Below are 22,611 nucleotides of genomic sequence, written 5' to 3'. Positions count from 1 at the left end.
TGTTCAGATTATCAAAATAAACAGTGCTTTCTGAGATAACACGCACTGAACATGTTTATAAGCACGAACGATTAAACATGTATTTCAGAAACGATTAAACATGTTTTAAACTGATGTCTTCAGGTCGTATTTTGTTTAACAAAATTGCATACAACGCCATTTCTCCTCTGGTGGTGAGTTTTTGAACTTTTTTGCCGTAAAAGAAAAAAGTAAAACTTTAAACTGGTAATTGGTAATAAACTGATCCTTTAAACTATTACCAAATTTGCTAGTATTTGGTCGAGAAGATATTTTTATGACCATTTCAAAGTGTAGCTTAAATTATAACCAACCTGTATTTTAATCATCCATTAATACAAATTGCAAACATGTGTATTATATTTTGAGAAAACAATCAAAAATGTCAAAATTTAGATACCTTTCTATTAATTTGCAATTATTTTTCTGCTTTGTTACTAATTTCGTGAAATTATAACATTGGCAATTACAGTTACAATTTATCTAAAGCGGGAAAATACAAAATTAGCGATTGCAGCTATAATTTCTCTAAAATATAAATTACAATTTTTTCCAATAAAAATATCGTCTGACATCAAACAATTCATACTTTTATTTTAAATAATATCATAGCATTCATTTACACAAATAGTATCACAGCCATTTTTTTTACATGCAAAGGGTTTGCAAAATAAATTTACATAAACTGATAAACACAAATTTCAAGTCAGAAAGTATTTCTTTGACCTTCAACAATATAATTATCGTGTTCTTCATTTATTTTTTTCAGTCTGTCAGCCATGTAATATTCTGATAAGCTTCCTCCATATTTTGTTGGCAACATCGAACGCGGATAATATTTCAGCAACTCCTCAGATGACGAATGAATAGTGAGCTGAAATGAGGGAAAAAATTAAGGATAATGGATAAAAAAAGGACAAAGGATATTTGATAAGAATAATGATAGTTCTCTTAAAGAATTTTCCTTTTCCTTGCAATTTGCAGTGTTATTCGTTCCTGAATCTTTCACGTTAAGCGAAGTAATTGTTTTCTTTAAGAAACCATGTAAAATAGGATAATAAGTTTCATTCAGAAAAATGTAATCAAAAAATTTACAATAATGTAATTTATTATTTATAATGTGTTTTTAATATATATTTTCATTTATTTATTTATTTTCGCCTATACAAATTGTACAGTAATCCTGTACGAATCATATACGAAGTATATGTATCATATGTACAGAATATACGAATCATATGTACAGAATATACGAATCATATGTACAGTAATCCTATACGAATCATATACGAAGTATATGTATCATATGTACAGAATATACGAATCATATGTACAGTAATCCTATACGAATCATATACGAAGTATATGTATCATATGTACAGAATATACGAATTATATGTACAGTAATCCTATACGAATCATATACGAAGTATATGTATCATATGTACAGAATATACGAATCATTTGTACAGTAATCATATACGAAGTATAGAGAAGGCATAGTAATGGTCAAAAAAGTTGAACTCGAGTTTTGCATGAATCTCCATGTTTTAGACCTCCATGAGTTCGAAAACACATTTATAGAAAACGTTCGTCTGTCTGTCTGAAACAAAGTAAACTCAAAACGCTGTGGCCTAGGCGGATAAAATTTGGAACACAGATTTCTAATCAAATTTGTAGATTTCGATTACATTTTAAGCAAACTCCGTTCAGAGGAAGTCTATCTCTCCGGCTGTTTTAATATAAGTTGAAAAAGTTCAATCTCGAGATTTTGAAGAATCTCCATGACTTAGACCTCATTGAGTTCGGAAAAACAAATTTTTGGAAAATGTCCTTGTGTTTGCCTGACTGTAACAAAGATAACTCAAAAACGCTTTGAACTAGATGATTGAAATTTGGTATACGGTTGTTACACTAAATTTGCAGATATTTATGATTTTTTTAAATGAAATCTTCTCAGAGGAAGTCCGTCTCTGAGGCTGTTCAAATATAAGTTAACACGATAATTACAAAATGAAGAAAGCTAAATAGATGAAATTTGGCACACAGGTTTACCATGTATAGTGTAGACGCCTGCCACAATTTGAGCCAAATCCCTCTAAGGGCTGACTCTGTGTCTGATTATAGTTTCAGAAGCATGCAAACGCGATAATCCAAAAACAAAATCACTGCCGGCGTCCTGGCATTAGGGTAGCGCGTCTTCCCCGTGGTCTGGGCGTCCCGGGTTCGAGTCCTGGTTTGGGTATGGTTGTTCTATCTGTGAGATGTCTGAATGTGCCCTCCTGCAAAAAGGGGTTGTGCAAGAGAATGAGTGATGCGTGAGTAGCAAAGTCGTACTCTTGGCCCTAGTTGGCGCTACTATAAAAACAAGAGACGCTCGTAACAGCGGGCTTGTCCGTGGCAAGTGCCATAAGAAACAACAACAAAATGACTTAAATATATTAAGTTAGGTATGAGATTTTGAGACTACAAGTGTACTTTTGTGCTGGATTTCTGTTTCAATGCCAAAGTTGAATTGCCAAATAACTCACCAAGGACGACAAGATGGATTCAATAAGAATGCTAAATTTACGCCAAAAGTTAATATTTCGTAACTATTGCACGCCATTGCTATGCTATTACTAAGTTTATGAAAGAGTGCACGAGAGAGTTTTCAGGACACAACTCAGGCTGGTTTCTGACCATTTGAATCTGCAGTTGTAGTCATAAAATCATACACTGTATTTCTTTGGTTTAAATCATTATCTTTACATACTTTCGAAAACACAAAGCGACAATCGATCTTAAATTATGCACTTAATTTTACTAATGTAACTCTTTACGTTTTGTAGTTATCGAGTTCGCTTATGCTAGAACTGACAGACAGAAAGACTTCCTTTTAATAGAATTTATCAGAAATCTAAAAATTTGATAGAAAATCCATATATTAAATTTTCTCACTATACCTAAAATCGTCCTAGACAGACAGACGTTGTGGCATAATGTTTTTTTTTTTTTTCGAAATCAGGCTGTCTGAGTCTGAAACGTGGAGATTTGAGATTTAAAATCTCGACTTCGAATCTTTTGATAATTGCAATGTTTTCTATATACTTCATGTTTTAAGAAAGCAATTATTCATTCATTGTCACATTTCCATTCGCAGATGGTACATGAACTAAAGCATGACAGTTTATACATTGTATTAGTTCAACTTCCGTTTTTCTTCTTCGCATATACCACCTAAATAAACTTAGCTTTCTTCTTTAAGAAACAACATTTTATTATTTTGACGTTTCAATTTATATTTCGTCTTTCTTTCTTATTTACTTCAAATCCAATTAATTAGAAACTTGCCGCCTTGGGCTGCAAAATGGGTCATCAACGTTTTCGTTTGTGTTATGTTAAAGATAAATTCTGGTTTTTCTCAAGCCCATTTATTTTATGTTCAGCATAATGTACATTAACTTGCTTGCTGCATTAAAGAATAGATCAATACCAAAGTTTGAAGAACATGTGCCAAAATAGTAAAGATTTTTGGATGCTTACAACACTGACCGCTCAAAAAGGCAGTTACTGAAATAAAGAAATTTGGTGTGTAAGTTCGTACATTCGTAAAAAAAAATTGGGTTGAATAGGTCTTAAATGTATTTAAAAAACTCATGTGCGGGACTGTGAAAATAAAAATTTGAGTACTTATGATGTTCGTGATCGTGAACAAGATCCCTAAATTATTTGCTGGAAGGAAAGGTGATTAGGAAATATGCGAAAATGTTTGGCAAGATCATTGCCATAGCTATAAGTTTTGAAACTTTCAATTTTCATTTCTATGCATTTTTGCAACATTCAATTCATTTTCGATAGAACGGAATATTTTATTTCACCATCCTTCAAATGAAATCAGCCAATCTTAAAAAAAGTTTTTTTTTCTTCACTATCGTTTCTCATATTGACTTTTTTAATATGCTTGGACTATTGATTATTTCTGAAATTCATTTCTGTAAAAAATTCAGCATTAGTTTTTATCCACCACAAATAATTTTTGTTAATTTATACTCTGGAGCGAAATATGTAATAATAATATGATAGATAATTCAAAAAAACATTTGTATGGAAATTATGTTGAGATAGAGTTTAAGCTAGAGAAGGGTATATTTAAATTTTTATATTAAAACAAAAGTATTAATCCTGTTAAAAACAATTTACTATCCAAGTGAAGGAAAAAAAATAACCTTGAAAACCTAAAGACGAAAACACTTTTTTTAGTCTTATCAAGATACTTATGGTATTTGAATGATGGAATTATTATAAAGATAAGCGATTTAATAAAAAAGAATAAAATCGATGGATTGAAAGCGAAAATGTTTAATTAATGTTTATCCCTTTTTGTTTATGCCTTACTTAAAAGCAATTTGAAATTATTTAAATATCACCCAAATCCTCAATGTATTTGAAAGCTACCAGAGTTTAATTTTCTTTTCATTTCAAACAATTAATAAATTTAAAAATAATAAATTCTTTTTCAATTGAATCCCATCACATAAAATAAAGAGATAATTTTCGAATAGCTCTGAGAAAACATTTCAAAAATTATTCAGTTTTTTTAATTATTTGTTTTCTTAAGTACACCAAGCAATTAGTAAATAAACCAAAAGCAACTCGTTTGTTTTGAATCACAAAATATAAATTAATGAAATATTTTTCGAATAGCAATTTTAAAGCACTTAAATAATTATATTCCCTTCATAAATGGGCATCAATCTTGAAATATTTCTAATATGTTTTGCAAATCATTTTACATTTTCAAAAAAATATAATGTATTTTTTCTTCAAAATTCATTATTTTTTTTTTTTCATTTTTTAAAACAAAAATTGCAATTTTTTAAAAATTTTCTGCACTAAGAAAAGCAGAACAAAACTTATTTTCGGCGGCATAATCAATATTTTGTAAATAAAGTAGCTCAGATTTAATTTAAAATTATTTTCCGCTACATAAAAATTATATAACAGATTTTAATAAATATAATATAGCATGTAACATTACTAAAAATTATAAAATTAAACTAGTTATAGTTTGTTTTCATTTTTAACATATTTTCGTTCGAGTGATTTTATTACATTTTTTCAATGTTTTGTATTTTTTTTTCCCGTTGCTTTGATTTTACGATGAGAACAATCAAAACTCGAACTTTTCAACTAGTGTTTCACACTAGACAATCGGAAATATTAGTGTAACATTTCCGACTCTATATGCGTTGTTGCTTCTCGATTTTTCCAAGATACCGTATATAAAATTCGAAATAAATAGATAAACGTTTTTTTTTAAAGAATAAGTCGCCTGCTACCTTCACATCTTTGAAAACGATATTAAAATCTCGAATTTATCAATTCTAACCGATAAACTTTGATAAACTGTCTCTTATCAGTTCAACTTTCTATAACATTTGTATAATAAACATAGATTATTTTGATTGCCCAATTATATTTATGAAGTGCCGGAGTTAATTTACGAATAAAATTGGCGATCAAATCACGATGTTTTGAACCTGGGGTATGTGTCAATATTTTACCAATCCTGAAATTAGCACTTTCAGGCGATTGTGATTCGCTACCTGATTGGTACTAAGAAGGATTAGTGGTTATTACGCCTCTTAATGCTGCAAATAATCCGAGTTCACCCTATTTGTAAATGTAAACAAATCATCCTTTCATCTTTCCTTTCAACCTTTTTCGGCGAAGTAAATGCCTTCTGACGCCTGCGCAAACGCGCAGCGGTTTCGGAATCCGAGAATGAATAGAATTTTGCAATATCTCTTGAATTATAGCATGGGGGGTGGGGGGTGCAAGCGATTATTACCAATTTATCTTAATTTTACAAATAGCCAAATGAAATAAAATGTGGCGAAATATTTGGCATCACCGACACTCATGGACTCCATTAGAATATTTTTTCACTAAGGTTAATGCGCAGTTTTACAGTTAAGGTTAATGTGCAAAGATGTACAGTTTTTTAAATTTCTTTTTAAATATGGTGGTTGATCGTGGACAAGTAATCATTTGTAGTTCATCTAAGTTTCATTAGCTTTCTTAAGAAATAAAAATTCGCAAAATCAATGCAATGGCTGGTGCTGTACGGCTGGTTCTATAATTTTGTATTTTGTTAAAAATATGTATTTTCTTAAATTTATTGCTATGTTAAAATAAAACAGGGTTTGATGAATTATTCAACAAATGTCTTGTAAGCTGTGGAATTAATAAATCTAGTTATTGAACTGGGTCGAATTACTTTCATTTCATTCTGGATAATACTTTTCAGATGGTACTTCGATTTTATGATAACAGAAATTCCAAGTACCAGTTCTACTATTAGAAATGCCTGCGTCCTGGCATAGGGGTAACGCGTCTTCCTCGTGATCTGGGCGTCCTGGGTTCCAGTCCCGGTTCTGGCATGGTTGTTCTATCTGTTAGATGTGTGAATGTGCCCCCCTGTAAAAAGGGGTTGTACAAGCGAATGTGATGCGTGAGTAGTTAAGTCGTACTCTTGACCCTAGGTGGCGCTACTAAAAAACAAGAGACGCTCCCCCACCGGCTTACATCGCTGTCTTCGTAATAGCGGGCTTGTCCATGGCAAGTGCCATAAGAAACAACAACAATTAGAAATAATGGCAGCTAAATGATCTTTGAGTTTTTTTCACTGATAACTGCATCTAACCTTAGACCAAAACTCTGTTAATTATATGCTACTAAAATTTGCTTTTGGTGAATAATCTTAAGGTAACTCAATAAACCTCTATTCTTCAGCAATAACACCAAATTAGAATTCAAATTGAATGCAACACTTACAATTTTTTTCATGAATGATGGCATGAAAGGTTTGATTAATGCCAGAAGAGTGTTCATGGCAGCATTTCCATTAATTAGGTGATATTTTCTGTAGATAACCGGTACAACTTCCTGTCAATAAATAAAATACATTAGATATAAAAAAAATTCATTTTATAAAGTTGGAAAAAATTGTACATGAATATGAATCCGAAAAAAAAATGAATAAATGACTAAAAATTTACCCTTAGATACAAATATTAATATTTATTCCTGTATTCTTATCACTAGAATCTCCGTTGGTGTCAATTGGATACCAGAGCCTGTTTAGTTTTGTTCTACTTTCTCCTTTTTGCATTTTAGTAGGGGATTTAAAAATATTTTTTGACTTTTAATCATTTTCTCTGGTGATTACATAGAAAACGTTTTGGGGTTTCTGATTAATTAGTAGAGATTTTACAACTGAATATACCTAGAACGTTCGCTGGTGTCGTTTCAACACCAAGGAAATTTATCATTATAAACAAATGAAAGTTCACTAAGTAAAACAAACTTATCAAAGTACTGTTTGTCAACAGATTCTGAAACGACCACATTTCAACGACTCCATCTCATTAAGGGGTGAAGACGCGAAACAATGAGTGCATTTCCGGTATTCCTTTTGACTTTGGATTTCCCCTATTAGATACTACTAAATGTAAACATCTCCTTCTTTCACCTTTCCTTTCATCCCTATTTCGACGGATTAAACCTATCCAAACGCATGCGCAAAAGTGCGGAGGGTTTTACAATCCGTTGCTGAACAGTACTATGGCACGATTGTTTGACCTTGAATGCAGTGGTATTGGGTTCACAGCGGAAACGAATCAATTATTCTAAAATTTTTGTGTCTAAGAGTTTCGTTACACAGTATTTGCTTATCTGCGCATAAAAAAATTCATTCGATTTTCGAACCTTGCAGAGTAGATACCCTGATACGATGACTCGTAGAAAAGGTGTAAGCCCTTATGAAATTACTAATTTGTTGCGAGAGTTTTTTGAGAATGAATAGAATGATGGTGTCTTGTTCTAATTTAGATTCCGATGAAGACATAAGATTGTGTGAAAGTGACTGCGAAAAATGAAGAAGTAATTTGTTTTGTTATAGTTTTTTTATGATATAAAGGATCTTAATATATGAAAATTACATGAAATAATATTAAAAAATCTTCAAATTAAATCCTACTGAACAGTAGACCTGCAATTATTTAGTTACTACAATTATTTAATATATTTTATATTCTGGTGTCGAAACGACAGCGGCGGTCGTTTAAGGGTAATCGAAATCCGGACGTTCAAGTGCTATCTTACTGGAATGTTTCAGATATGGGATTTTAGTACTCCTGAGGAGTAGATTAAGTATGTGGGATAAACTTAATCCCACTCAGTGAATTCTAAGACTAGAGATGCTCCGTAGCCGGTGTTAGTTATTTGAATTTAGCTTAACAATCCCCGTCTCCCATATTAAAAGTTGAGAATCAATCATTTTACATCGTATGCTTAAGCAGGGTTAAGATAGTTCCGTAGAGATTGCCTGGAGAGTGGTACCAGAAGTTTTCTGAACTCCTTTCCAGCACCAGAAGTTTTCTGTTTCAATAAATACAGTCGTACTTCTCTAAGGAATTCAATAACAGTGATGGCACCTGATTAACGAGACCATAAGTTTTAATAGGTCATACCTCTGCCTAAAAAGTCCCCACGTGTTTCTCATAAAGTAGTTGCTATCTAGGACCTGAAATTACTTCTTGCATTGACTGAGACACGCCCTTATTTTCAGGGGAAAAAGGAAATGATTCGTTTGTGATAACTACGTAATATTCCATAAATAAATAAAATAGTTGAGCGTGTGGCGGATTGGAATGATCAAGGATAGAATCTGGTACCTTGTGGTTCGTAGTCCAGTACCATGACCATGATACAAAAGCAATTGTTCGGGTAGCGTAGCTGTAAACTGAGTTATAAGCTATTCAACACAAGTGCATTGTAATTTACTTAAAATTTTGACTCCATTCCTGCCGATAAGCATTGTTGGAGATTAAGTGCTCCGGGTTTGAGGGGACAGTGTAGAAATGTTGTATCAGATTTTATAATATTTGATTTATATTTTCATTGATTTTTAAACCAATCGACATGTGCTACTGCAGAGTAAGATATGATTAATGTGAATGAAAATAATCAGAATTCCTGGCACTAGAGAAAAACAATTACAGTGAATTCATTTAATTGTATATTTAACAACATAATTAACTGCATCGTATTAAAGAAGAATATTTATTTTATTTTGAACGAGACGATAATTTATTACACACTAACAGCCTTTGGCGACCAGCCGGTTCGCCAATCTTAATGCACGTTAAAATTTTAATAATTAAATATTTTATGGAACTCCCATTTTAATTGCTTCTTCATTAAAATATTTTAAAACTTCAAATTTTAATATTCATATAATTCACTCATACTATTATGAAGGCCTTCAGTCATAACGTAATATGTATCTCTCTAATTTTCTGTTCGCTCCCGTAGAATTTATGCTTTAGTGGAAGTGATTAAACTGCAATTAATATAATAATATTTTTTTTTACTGAAACGAAGCATTTTTTTTTAAATATGAGTACTGAAAACAGAGTCGCTGAGTATTTAAACCTTATGGGCACTAAAGAATATTTTTCTTAATTTATATAATATATCAAGAAGTTTTCAACAAAAGTTTCTCAGATTTATCATGAACATATCAATTAATTAACAATGTTTAGTTTTAAATGCAGCAAACACTAAAAAAATAAACAGAATCGTTTGAAATAATTTGTCGAAGACATATTAAGCCTTCAAAACCAAGTCCGTATCCGTTGAAAATAGTTGTCAACAGTCAGAACATAATGCGCATGTGTGAATTTTCTACTCCAGTTGGGGTAACGCTATGCAGATTAGAAATTTTTAATTTCCTTTATTCTGTTTTATTTTAATTCAAAAGTACTTCAGAATGAACCTGACAGATTGATTCATTAACAATGTTTAATTTTAAATGCATCAAACATTAAGAAAATAAACAGAACCGATTGAAATAATCCGCCGAAAAATGTTAACCCTAGCCTCATTACTGTTGGGAGAAAAAAAAATTGAAGTCTTACTCATTTTGCGGTGGGGAAAATGGAAGATTTTTTTGGCGGAAAAGTTGGCGGTGGGGAAAATGGAAGATTTTTTTGGCGGGAAAGTTAGTTTTTAATTAATAATTAAAATTGTAATTAAAATTTCAAAAAAGGGACCCCAGGTGCACATTCCCGACCTCTAAGGTATACATGTACCAAATTTGATAGCTGTATGTCAAATGACCTGGCCTGTAGAGCGCCAACACACACATTGAGCTTTATTTATAAGTATAGATATAGATAAACCAACCTAACTTGCACGGATTGAATGAATTGAAAAAATAAATATATCTTCCAGTATTGTGGTTAGAAATTAGATTAACTTAATATTAATAAATTACAACAATTTTGAAGCGATTATATTTTAGCGATTCATTAACAATGTTTAATTTTAAATGCATCAAACATTAAGAAAATAAACAGAATCGTTTGAAATAATCAGTCGAAAAATGTTAAACCTAGCGTCATTAGCCTGGAAAAAAAACTGAAGCCTTACTCATTTGGTGGTGGGAAAAATAAAGAGATTTTTTTGGCGGGAAAGTTAGTTTTTTAATTATTAATTGAAATTCTAATTAAAAATACAAAAAAGGCACTCCAGGTGCATATTTTCTATATCCAAGGTATAGGAAATATGCACTAAGGTATAGGATTCGAAGGTTGTCTTTGGCTGTAATAGAACAGTACTTCTTGGAAATTTGAGGAGTTTAGAAATAAAATCTTATAAAATTTATGAAGGTTCAACCTGTAAAACACAGATTCTCGTTTAATATTCATTAATTAAAATTTTTTAAATATATCAATCGAACATTTTTTTTCTCCCAAAATAATATTTATGCCAAATTTGATATCTCTAGTTCAAATTATCTAGACTTTAAAGCTCAGACACAAACTCAGGCACTCAAAAAACATTATTATGAGTAATCTTAGAGTTGTTATCCTTAGCCAAAAGGCTGGATTCTTATTTTTTCAGATATTATATTTACTTAGCAAGGAAAAGAGATTGCTTAACTTCACGGGCAAAACAATACCGCATCATTTTGTCCTTATATTTCCTACTTTAGAACAAGATTTTTCAGATGAATACATTCACAAATATAAATGTTCAATTACTGTTTTTTAATTAAAAAAATCGAAATAATTATGAATTATTACTTGGAATAAATCACTTACTGATTTTTATTTTTGACTAATGAAAATGGACCTTAATAGAAAAAATAATTAGCCAGAATATTGCATGCATTTTAAAACCACAATTAAGAAAATAATGACGACAAGAAGTAATTCTAGAAGCTACAATATCTCGATGGTAACTCGTGCCATGGCAGAATTTCGTGTTCTTAACGGAATAACTATTATAGATTTACCTACAATCGTAAACTGCTTTATGCTACTGAGTCTGCTTTGAAATATTTGCAAATAATTTGCTCCTGCCTTATATATTCATATAAGGCCATATGCCATATTATTAGAATTTCCTACTGAAATAATATTAATTTAATGTAATTCAAATATATTTTAATTAATTCGATGGCAAACTTAAATGGATTCTAGATGAAGTCAATTATGCATTGGGCATGTTGAACGCCATGCAATACTCGTTTGTTTGTTTTAATAAAACCCCATTTCATTTCAAGCATGCTTGTCAATTTTTATATCTCTACTTATATTACAGCCTGAATTATTGAGTTTCAAATGTTAATTGACTTTTGAATCACCCGATATTTAAGGCATTGCGTCATTGAGTGATCGTGTTTAAATGAACTGACTGATAAATAGTCTACAACGCGACGGAGGTGATTTAAAATTTGATACCTCATTAGATATTAAAGCCATTAATATCTTACCATTTAATACCATTTTCGATATTAAAGGTCTGAAACTTAGAGGCATATCAAAGCCAAGAGTTCGAATCTTTTGACTATTACAGTACTTCCTGTTTCTATGTTTTTTTAATGTAAAAGTAAAAAGGCATCAATAAAAAACACATGGGAACTGGAAATTGCAGCCACTCATTTAGACAACATGTCCTCTTAAACTAGAAAGACGAGTTGCAATGTAAATTAGCATATCAGTTTCATCAGAAAACTTTTGTAATAATAAGAAAGAAAAATTGCCATAAGATATACTTACAAACGACACATGATTCAATAGATAAATATTGTACGGCGTGCAGCACTTGAGATGTTGAAAGCCTGTGTGGGTGAAATCAAAAATGGCGTTGACTCCAGCTAGTTGGGTTACAGGATTTCGAAGCTCCTGCATGTATGTCATAAATGTCAATTGCTTAACAACTTCGAAAGGTGTTTCTGTGGGGTTCCAATTACCTGAAACATTAAAGTCTGATTTAGATAGTTAAATATACATTAAGTAAATAATTTCTATGTTCTAAAGAGGAATTTATTGGCAATTCTATTATGATAATATAAATTGTGATGAATCTTATTAGAGATAATTTTTTAATGAATAAGGGAAGATTATGTTATTTCATGAAAATGTAAAATAAGTTCTGTCAAATGATTGAAAATGAATTTTTAAAAAAATTCAGTAATCTTTAAAATATATATAAAAGAATTTTCAAAATATATTTCAATGATTGCAGGGACACTCCTTCAACTTATATGAACTTAATATATCAACTTAAATGAACATAAAAATTTTTGAAATGATTTTCAATTTCTTTAATTTTTTAAATGTTTTTTGATGGACATATTATTTTTTGAAGAGACTTTTAAATTAATTTGCATAATTAATAATTTAATTAATAGTTAATAATTAATAGTAATAATTTTACTTTTAATGAAGTTTTTTTACTTTTTTAATTAATAAAGTTTAATGGACATGAGAATAATACCCGTTACGAATCTGTAATAATGGTTGCATAACGTTTAATGGCTTCTAAAGGGTATAAGAGGTTTAATCATCATATGTATATATTGTCGCGAATATGTAATAATGTTGCATTATTATAGATGTTGCATTATATAATGTTGCATTAATATCTGTGTTATGATGCAATCTATAATAATACATATTGTACTTCCCTGTTTGAAGAGAAAATGCATTTTAAGAATTTATGTTTAAATTCAAGTTACGAGTGTTAAAAAGAAAATTGTTCACTTCAAACGTAGAGATGATTTCAAACATTATTCAAAAATTTAAAAAAAAAATCCTGAAGAGCTCATACTTTTTTCCCTTAACTTGATGAATGTTAAAATATAAAACCTCAATATCATGAAATAATTTTGTGAAAATAAAGTTAAAAAAAAAGAATATTGATATTGCAAGTTTTATTTTGTGAAGATAATACCATCTAATGAAGTATCAGACGACAATATCGTCTGATACAAATAACTAAAAAAATTAAAATAATAATAATAAATAAATGGAATAAACAGCTGAAAATAAGAATTCGTAAAACATTGACAAGGAGACTGAAGCTAGAATAATTAAACAAACGATGCTATGGTGTTAAATGAAATAAAAATAATTTTATTTGCATACTGTTTAATTTGGCACTTAGCCAAATAGCCAAAGAGCTGTAATTTCCTTTCTCTCACAAATTTTCAGAAAGAAGACAATCAATTTCACAAAGAAAAGAAAAATATGAAATTTATTAGGAAAGCGATTAATAAAAAATAAAAGAAAATACATATTTTGGTCGTTTTTTATTTTAAATAATGGCAAATTGTTCAGTTAAGGATTTTATAATACGTGAAAAGGATAACTTAAATAGAATAGAATCTTAATTCAACTCATGAATATTTCAGAAAAATGAATGATTTTCTTTTCTTCTTAAAATTACTTTATTATTCAATTAATTAAGATAAAATATTTTTTAACTGTAAACCATTTCTGCTCTTCGTTGGTGCATTAATTTTTCCTAATTTTTTTTAGAAACGGTACTACAGACAAATGCGAGCGTAAAATCGTCCAAAACAATACAAAATATTGAATAAAAATTTCAAAAATTTGAATTTTAATTTCAGACTTCAAGATATATTCTATCATTATTAGGACTACCTGTATTCCAAAGCTGGTCACCCATTCATTCATTCGCACAAGTTTTTTTCAATATTAAATATTTTTTTAATAATTTTATATGGATCTTACGAATTTCTTTTTGTATCACTTGCATTATTCATGTTTTAGATTTTGCTTAAATAATCGAAGTTTGGGTTTAATTTGAATTTTACATTATCTATATCTTATTTATATATTATTATCTATATCTTATCTACATATTATTATCTATATCTTATCTATATATTATTATCTATATCTCATTTATATATAATTATCTATATCTTATTACATGATATAACATTTATCTGTAATTTCATATGCATAAAATTTAAGAGAAGTTTAATAGGAAGTGGAAATTTCATACAAGCAATTTTATCCTCTAATAGTTCTTTAATAGTTTGAACGTTATTAAAGCTGTTGTAAAATACGATTAACGTAAACATTTAATTTAGAATTAATCACGGAATTTGACCACATACAATACTGTCTGGAATTTTAGCTTCGTGGATTCAATTTAAATATTCCGATTTCAGTGCATTTAAATGCCAATTAGAAATGTCTGGTTTCTCTCAGACTTTTCGAAATCTCTTATAAAATTTCTGAATCTAATATGATCTTTATCGTCTTATTGTACAATTAAGAATAAAGCATATGAAGCTTTTATGCTATAAAATTTACCAGACTAATTGCGTTATTAAACACTCATCTCTGTAGTTAATAGCCTTTGCAATAACACCTGAATAAACTTAGTTCCTGTACCGATTTAAATTCGTTTAAACATTTATATTCAAATGAATTCGTTTGGCAGAAGTCTATTTACTGAAAAGTGTTCTGCGTCGTTGGCATAAGGCCAAAATGTGCGTCTCAATGATGAAATAAAATGCATTTTATTGAATTTCAGAGAAAATGTTTTGAAATCTGATAAATATTCTTGTTTAATAATTTAGATCAACAACTTCTTTAAATCATAAACCAAATGCAAATTCCTTAAATTATGAATGGTTAAAAAAATTACTACTTACAATGCTTACTAGAAATTTTTCATGAAAATAAAAGTAAAAATATGTATAAACAAAGATGTTTTTAAAAATTTAATATATTTAAAAAAAATTTGTATATGTTTGCAACTAGTCACCTTCTCCGATGAGCTAACTATTCACTTATAAAATAAGTAAAATTAAATTACTAATATAAATCAATTTTGGTGACCTAAATGTTAACAAACGAAATTAAAACATTATTTTAAATTGAATCTGCTCCATTAACATATAACATTCTAATTATTTTGATATGCATTCAAAGTGTTGAAATTAATTGGCGAAATCGGTCCAGTTATTGAGACTAGAGGCTGGATTATATTTTTATTTTGCGATATTTCTCGAAAATAGAAGACTGATGTGGGAAAGTGTCATTTGATAGCATATCTAAACGTCATAAGCTTACAAATGAAATAAAAAACGTTGAAATCGGTACAGTAATTGTATCTGGTTGCAATCTTTCGTGGTGGAATAACTCTAGGATAATAGGACACAGACAATTATTGAAACGAATCTAGGAGTCTTAAACCAACATAATCATAAACCAACATTTTCGAATAATGTCCAACTGCAACTAGAGGATTGTTGTCGCCAGGCATATAAATTATTAAAAGTTAGTTAATGATAGATAGTTCATTAATAACTAAATAACTATTAATTAATTATAAATTAAGTTAGCTATCAACTTAGCTCATTAATAATTAAAGTCCTAAATTCAGAAAATTGTTCTTTTCTATTAAAAATTTTTCTAATTCATTATAAAACCATTTACGATTTTCTTCCTGTATACTTATTAATAATTTAAAAATAGAAAAAGTTCCCAGATCTCAAAATATTAATACTAGCTTCCTTCGTCCACTAGCTGTTAGTCAATCATTTTAATAATATTTTTCTAATCATGTCGAGAAACTTCAAAATACTACACTTTGTCACGATAAATGAAAATTATATTTTAAATCTTATAATTTATTTAGATTAGGTTTTTCCTCTTAAGTTTATCTATATAGTTGTCTTTCCTGAAATAACCCGATTTTAAACACACAAAAACATTTTTTCATAACTTATTATTAGAATAAATTTATTTAAATTCCACTTCTAAGACTGGGCAGTGTAGTTTAGCGGTCAGAACAATATGAATGGCGCATGTGTTGTGGGTTATCGGTTCGTGTCACGCGTTCTGCTTTATTTCTTTACTTATGTATTTATATTTAATAGTTTTGCTTTTTAGGTTTATCAATATATGTGTCTTTCCTGAAAAAATGCGATTTTACACAAAAAACATTTTTATAACTATTTTTATTTTTTATAACCTATTTCGATCTGCTCGCATGCTGATAATGTCATATAGGGCCATCTCGGACCCGATTTCACCATGGTAAATCTGAGTGCAAGTTCAAAAAATATAAGTAACTAGATTTTACCCGCGACTTCGTTCGTGTGGAAATTTTGACGTGTATGTAAGAGAACTGACGGTCTGATCAACACTCGGCAGTGTCTGTCTAAAATCGCCTGCGAGCAAAACGGCAAATCCGCCCATCGCCACCTGATTGCCACGGATGTCCTGCAGGACTCCCCGGTCGTTGTTTTTGGTGATGCTGCATGTTTGGGCATGTTCGCTTGCAAGATTAAGCTGCAATTTGAAAACGGAATGTTCAATATGGCCACTGTTAAGCAAAGTTGCAGCAATGCCCGTGGAAGATACAGCCAGAGCTATATTACGGTCCTTGCGGAGTTGGGCTAGCAAGAGATTCAGCACAAACGTCTTACCCGCATCCTCTGGTGTGTCAAGAAAGAATAATCCCTCCTCTCCACTATTTAGTTGGTTCAGAATCGTTTCGTAGATTTGACGCTGCTCGGAAAGTAATCGTGGTATCATTTCATTGTTTAGCTCCTTCACAACTGCGCTTGATAATTCCCCTTTTCACTGTGGTGGGGGTAGGCCAAAATCAGTGAGACATTTTCCAGATATGGAAATCATTTTATCCTCAATGAATACCAAAGCTTCGTTAATGATTAGGTTATTATGAGTGCCATCCAGCCTATGCACGATATCTTTTGATAAAGCGTCCTTCTATTTATCCCACAGCTGGAGGGGGCTTGAAGTTCGCAAGTGCTCATTAAAATTGCAAACAGGTTTTCTAGCTACTTTCATAGCCCGAGCTTTATTACTCCTCTTCGAAAGATTAGATTTGCGTTTTCTGGGCATTTCGAAAAACTATCAAATAATAACAAATCAAAAAAAATTAAAACTAACCTAAAAACCGATGCACTTAAAACTATAAGCATATGTGAAAAATATATAATTAACATAAATACAATTTAGTTACAAAAACACACAACTAACCTAAAAACAATTGATTTACATCGTAACCTGAAATAAAACAAAACAGCAAGTCCGTATTTATTTAAAATCAAGTCAAGTCTATTTTATTTATCGATCGAGATTGAGATAGCTATAACAATATAATACACATAAGTTTTTCACTTTTAATTAAAATGAAAACACAGTTGTCAACAATCAGAACACACTGCGCATGCGTGAATTTTCAACGACAGTTGGGGTAATGCAAATGCAAGAAATTTCTACGCCAGTTGGGTTAACGCAATGCAGATTAGAAATTTATAATTTCCTTTAATCTGTTTTATTTTAATTTAAAAATACTTCAGAATGAATCCGAAAGATCGATTCATTAACAATGTTTAATTTTAAATGCCTCAAACACCAAGAAAATAAACAGAATCCTTTGAAATAATCGGTTAAAAATATATTAAGCCTAACCTCATTAGTGTAGGGAAAAAACTGAAACCTTTTTCATTTTTGGCGGGATTTGGCCTCAGATTTTTGGCGGGAAAGTTAGTTTTTAATTAATAAAAAATTAACCACTCAATTAATCGGAATAATTAGTAGCCTATGTCCTATACCAGACTATAATCTTTCTCCGTGCAAAATTTCACCCAATTCCGTTCAACCGTTCTGACGTGATTGACTAACAAACATCCATTCATCCATCCAAACTTTCACATTTATAATAGTAGTATAGATGATAGATAAACTGATATTCATATATAATCTACGCGCGATTCATATCTAAACATTTTCTATGAAAAAAAAAAACACGATTTTACAAAAATAAATAAATAAAATAAAATAAATAAAAAAATAAAACTTCCGAACGTAACCGATTTTCTAGATATCTAAATTTAAACACTAAACAAAACATTCAGATTGGTTCTGCAAGAGGATTAATAAAATTGATGGAATATTTTTAGGTATCAGGAGTGAAGAACTTGCAAATTGTTTGTTTTGCGATACATCTCAAACTTTTAAAACTCGTAGGAGGCTGCCGATATTTAATGACGTCACTTAAGAATCAAACGCGTTCACATAAAATAAAAAAAATATCAAAAGCAGTATCGTTGTTGTTGTTTCTTATGGCACTTGCCATGGACAAGCCCGCTGTTACGAAGACAGCGATTTACGCCGGTGGGGGAGCGTTTCTTGTTTTTATAGTAGCGCCAACTAGGGCCAAGAGTACGACTTTGCCACTCACGCATCACTCATTCGCTTTGCACAACCCCTTTTTACTAGAGGGTACATTTACATATCTCATAGATAGAACAACGGAAGAACAACCATACCCAAACCGGGACTCGAACCCAGGACGCCCAGATCACGGGGAAGACGCGCTACCCTTATCCCAGGAGGCAGGCAGCTGTACAGTGGGTGTGGTTGGAACTGCCAACAGTTTTTAACAGAGACTATATAGAATGAAGTAGTGTTTTTAAAAATTTCTTTTGGAAATGGAGGGTGGTGGAGGACAGGGGATCATAGAAAACAAAATTAAAAAAACATGACCTTACGAAGATAACAAAAATTGTTGAAAGAGGAGTGTAGAAATTGAAAAAAAATATATATGAAGTTTTTCAGTTACTCAAAAATAATAAATAAAAAAAAAATCAATTTTCTGAACTTCTGTGATTTGGATTGCTCTGAAGAGAAAAAATATAACAGTGCAAATGAAATTTTAAAAGTAGTATAGTAATAAAAAAATTCCTGATTCTGGTTGCTCAAATGATCGAAATATGTTGACATTCGTTGTTGGTGTAGAAATATCTAGTTTTTATAAGCTATCTGGCATTAACTATACAATCAAATAGCATATGACATTAAATAAGAGTAACTATTGGGTTGGCAACTAAGTAATTGCGGATTTCTTTTAGAAAATCAAAAACAATTTTTTCATGGAACTAAAAAATTTTATTCTGTAATGTATTGCCCATTTTGATCAATGACCTTTTGCCATCTTTCAGGCAGCATCATAATCCCACGTTCATAAAACTTCTGGTTTTTATTAGCAAAAAACTGAATCAGGTACGATTTGACATCATCATCATTATTGAAATTTTCACCATTCAAGGAGTTTTGTAAAGATCGAAACAAAAAGTAATCAGATGGTGCAAGGTCAGGACTATATGGTGGATGTGGCAAAACATCCCAACCAAGCTCCAATAATTTTTGCCGAGTGACCAAAGATGTGTGTGGATTTGCATTGTCATGATGGAATACAACACCTTTTCGATTTGTCAATTCGGGCCACTTTTCTTCAACTGCATTGTTTAATTTCGTTAGTTGTTCAATGTAGACATCAGAATTGATCGTTCGGTTGGGTGGTAAGAGTTCAAAGTAGACAATTCCTTTGTAATCCCACCAAACTGATAACAAAACCTTCTTTTGATGAATATCAGCTTTTGATGTTGTTTGAGTTGGTTCACCTGGCCTGCTCCACGATCTTTTCTGCTTGATATTGTTGTAAACAACCCATTTTTCATCGCCAGTTATCAGTCGTTTTAAAAATGGATCATTTTCATTACGTTTCTTTAGCAAATTGCAGCTGTGAATGCGTTGCGTTAAATGCGTTTCTTTCAGTTCGTGAGGAACCCATGTATCGAGTTTTTGAACATAGCCAAGTTGTTTTCAGTGATTTTCAATGCATGTATGTGATACATGAAGCTTCTCTGCAATCTCACGTGTTGTACTGTGACGATCCGAATCGATTATTGCTTTGATTAGGTCGTCATCAACTTCAACTGGACGACCAGAGCGTTTTTCATCTTTGAGTGAAAAATCACCAGAACGAAATTTGGCAAACCAATTTAGACACTGTCGTTCTTTTAAGGCTTCGTCAACATAAACAGCACATAACTTTTTATGAGCTTGCGATGCGTTTTTCCCTTTGCGGAAATAAAAAAGCAAAATATGACGAAAATGTTCCTTTTGATTTTCCATTTTTCAACGAACGCCAAACGAAAACTACGCAACCGATCAAAAAAACCTTTTTTACTGATTGACAGCCGAATTGCCAACTATCAAATAACAAAATGTGTTTTACATTTGTACTACGTCTGCAAACCTAAAAATTCAACTGAAGCCATCTATGAGTGAAATCCGCAATTACTTAGTTGCCAACCCAATACATAACAGCTGTTTTCTAGTTTATTATTGATATTAGTTTATACTCTCAAAATTTGTCTTAGGCGACTAACTGGTTGGCCGGCAATATTGGATAAATATGATATCAGAAAAAGCACTTAGATATAACTTCGTGTCCATGATTACACTAAATTGTCTGATGTTAACTCTGTGTTATTTTAATTGTCTTACTTCTGTTTTGCTTATTGTATACATGGATATTTCTAATGAAGACCAATTTCATTACATTATAGCTTTGAACATTTATAACATAAATGAAACAAATATAATCTATTGATAAAAATTAGATAGAAAAAATATTTTTAAAAAATTGACAAATTTTAGAAACAGTCTATACAACTATTCAATTGGCATCATTAAAAAAGACAATTATTTAATTTTTGAAATTCTGTAAAATTTATTTTTGTGCAATAATAAATTAATTTCGGAATTTTCAAAATTATTGCAGAATAAATGCCAAAAATTCACTTAATTTTTTAATTAATTAAAATTTCAAAAAACTGTGCTTCCATGTTCACAAACGTATTCCAAAATATATCTGTGCCAAGTTAAGTATCTCTTTGTCAAACGGTCTGGTATTGAAAACGCCAACTCACAAAGACACATACACACACATTCAACTTTATTATTAGTAGAAATTTATACTGCCCTGTTCAATTTTGTTAACCTATTTATTTACACGCAAATAGTTAAATAAAAGTTATACAATTTATTAGGTGTTAATTCTTTCCAGTTTTGAAATATATTATGTTTTAACAACTAAGCATAATTGAAAAGCTGCAATAAAAAAACTAAATTTTTTTATTCAATATTTATCGTTAGAGCATGTTAAATGTCGACATTTGTTTTATCGTTAGAGCACGTTCAATGTCGACATTTGTTTTATCGTTAGAGCACGTTAAATGTCGACATTTGTTTTACCGTTAGAGCATGTTAAATGTCGTCATTTGTTGGTCTAAGTGATGATAATGGTATTTATCAAATACATCTAATTTCCTTTCCGGCATTCGACACGCATTAACATTCGCATGAGAATGTCGGCATTTGCTGACCATTAACATTAGCATGTGTTTGCCATGAAATAAATAGTTTAGACTTACCCATTTCATACAAAAGGGTAATGGTGCCATCTGAACAGCGATGAGGTAACATGGTAATAAATTTACAGGAATGATGTGCTGTAAAGTCATACTTGATACTTTGAAAAAAATAATTGTGATGTTTATTCAAAGACAGGTAGTTTCGAACTCTTGAAAATGCCCTGTTAACGTCGTATCTGCTATGTATTAGATAACGGTGAAGGAAATCCTGCTGGAAAACAATGCCTTTGGATACTTTATTTCCTGAAAGCAAAGAAAAACAAATTGTAAGATAGATAACAAAGCAGAAATGTGAAAGGTTCAAATTTTCTTTTCCGAAGGTTGTTCAGTAAAGAATGAAAAAAAGGGATTTCTTAAAATCAAGGAAAATTAACTTAATATTGCATGCACAGTGCAATAGGAGAAGAAAAGATTGCTGACATTTCATGACCATGACGTCATTGTTACAGACTTGGAAGCTAACGTATTATTTCACTTTTGTCTATAAAAGAAATCGATGTGATACGCGGCAAATCCTATATGATTTTGTTTTTGTTTTAGAACATTGTCACAATAACTTATACATGCCTCAGGAGTCTGTAATTTGCTATAGCGCAGTTAAAACATGCTTGAAATGTTTAAAATGGAATACAATCCATTTCAACGGAAGGTGATACCGGTGCTCTAGTAACTGCTTTAAAGGAACTAAAAATCAACACCAGTATACAATGGTGGACTAAGATATCGAATCAAACTATGGGAAATAAGAATGAACGTCTCATTACCCATTTTTTTCGCAATGTGTTCGGAAAATGTGTATTGTTATCTTTCAAAATTCAACATCACATCTGTTCTCTATTCTATTACTTATAGTCCTGATTTAGCACCATGCGTTTTTTTTTGTTTAGTTTTACAAATTTGAAGAAACACCAATAAGGTGACACTTCCGTTATAGTGATGGTAGCAAAAACTACAGTGGT

At 30.7% G+C, this 22,611-nt stretch overlaps 1 protein-coding gene across 2 annotated transcripts in view; it reads right to left on the bottom strand.

Moving 5' to 3' along the window:
- Positions 1-587: 587 nt before the first annotated feature.
- LOC129975903 (alpha-tocopherol transfer protein-like) overlaps positions 588-22,611 on the bottom strand; it is a 30,703-nt gene continuing 8,679 nt past the window's right edge. For both annotated transcript variants that reach the window (XM_056089184.1, XM_056089183.1), the window contains exons 3-6: positions 21,653-21,895; positions 12,132-12,325; positions 6,838-6,948; positions 588-892 (exon numbers count right to left, since the gene is read on the bottom strand). In XM_056089184.1, coding sequence (XP_055945159.1) covers positions 725-892; positions 6,838-6,948; positions 12,132-12,325; positions 21,653-21,895 — 716 coding nt within the window. In that variant the 3' untranslated portion in view covers positions 588-724. The remainder of the gene's footprint in view (positions 893-6,837; positions 6,949-12,131; positions 12,326-21,652; positions 21,896-22,611) is intronic.

Source organism: Argiope bruennichi, chromosome 7 (genome assembly GCF_947563725.1).
Source record: "Argiope bruennichi chromosome 7, qqArgBrue1.1, whole genome shotgun sequence".
In the NCBI taxonomy this organism is placed as follows: Eukaryota; Metazoa; Arthropoda; class Arachnida; order Araneae; family Araneidae; genus Argiope; species Argiope bruennichi.
This window is presented reverse-complemented; position numbering and strand designations above follow the sequence as displayed.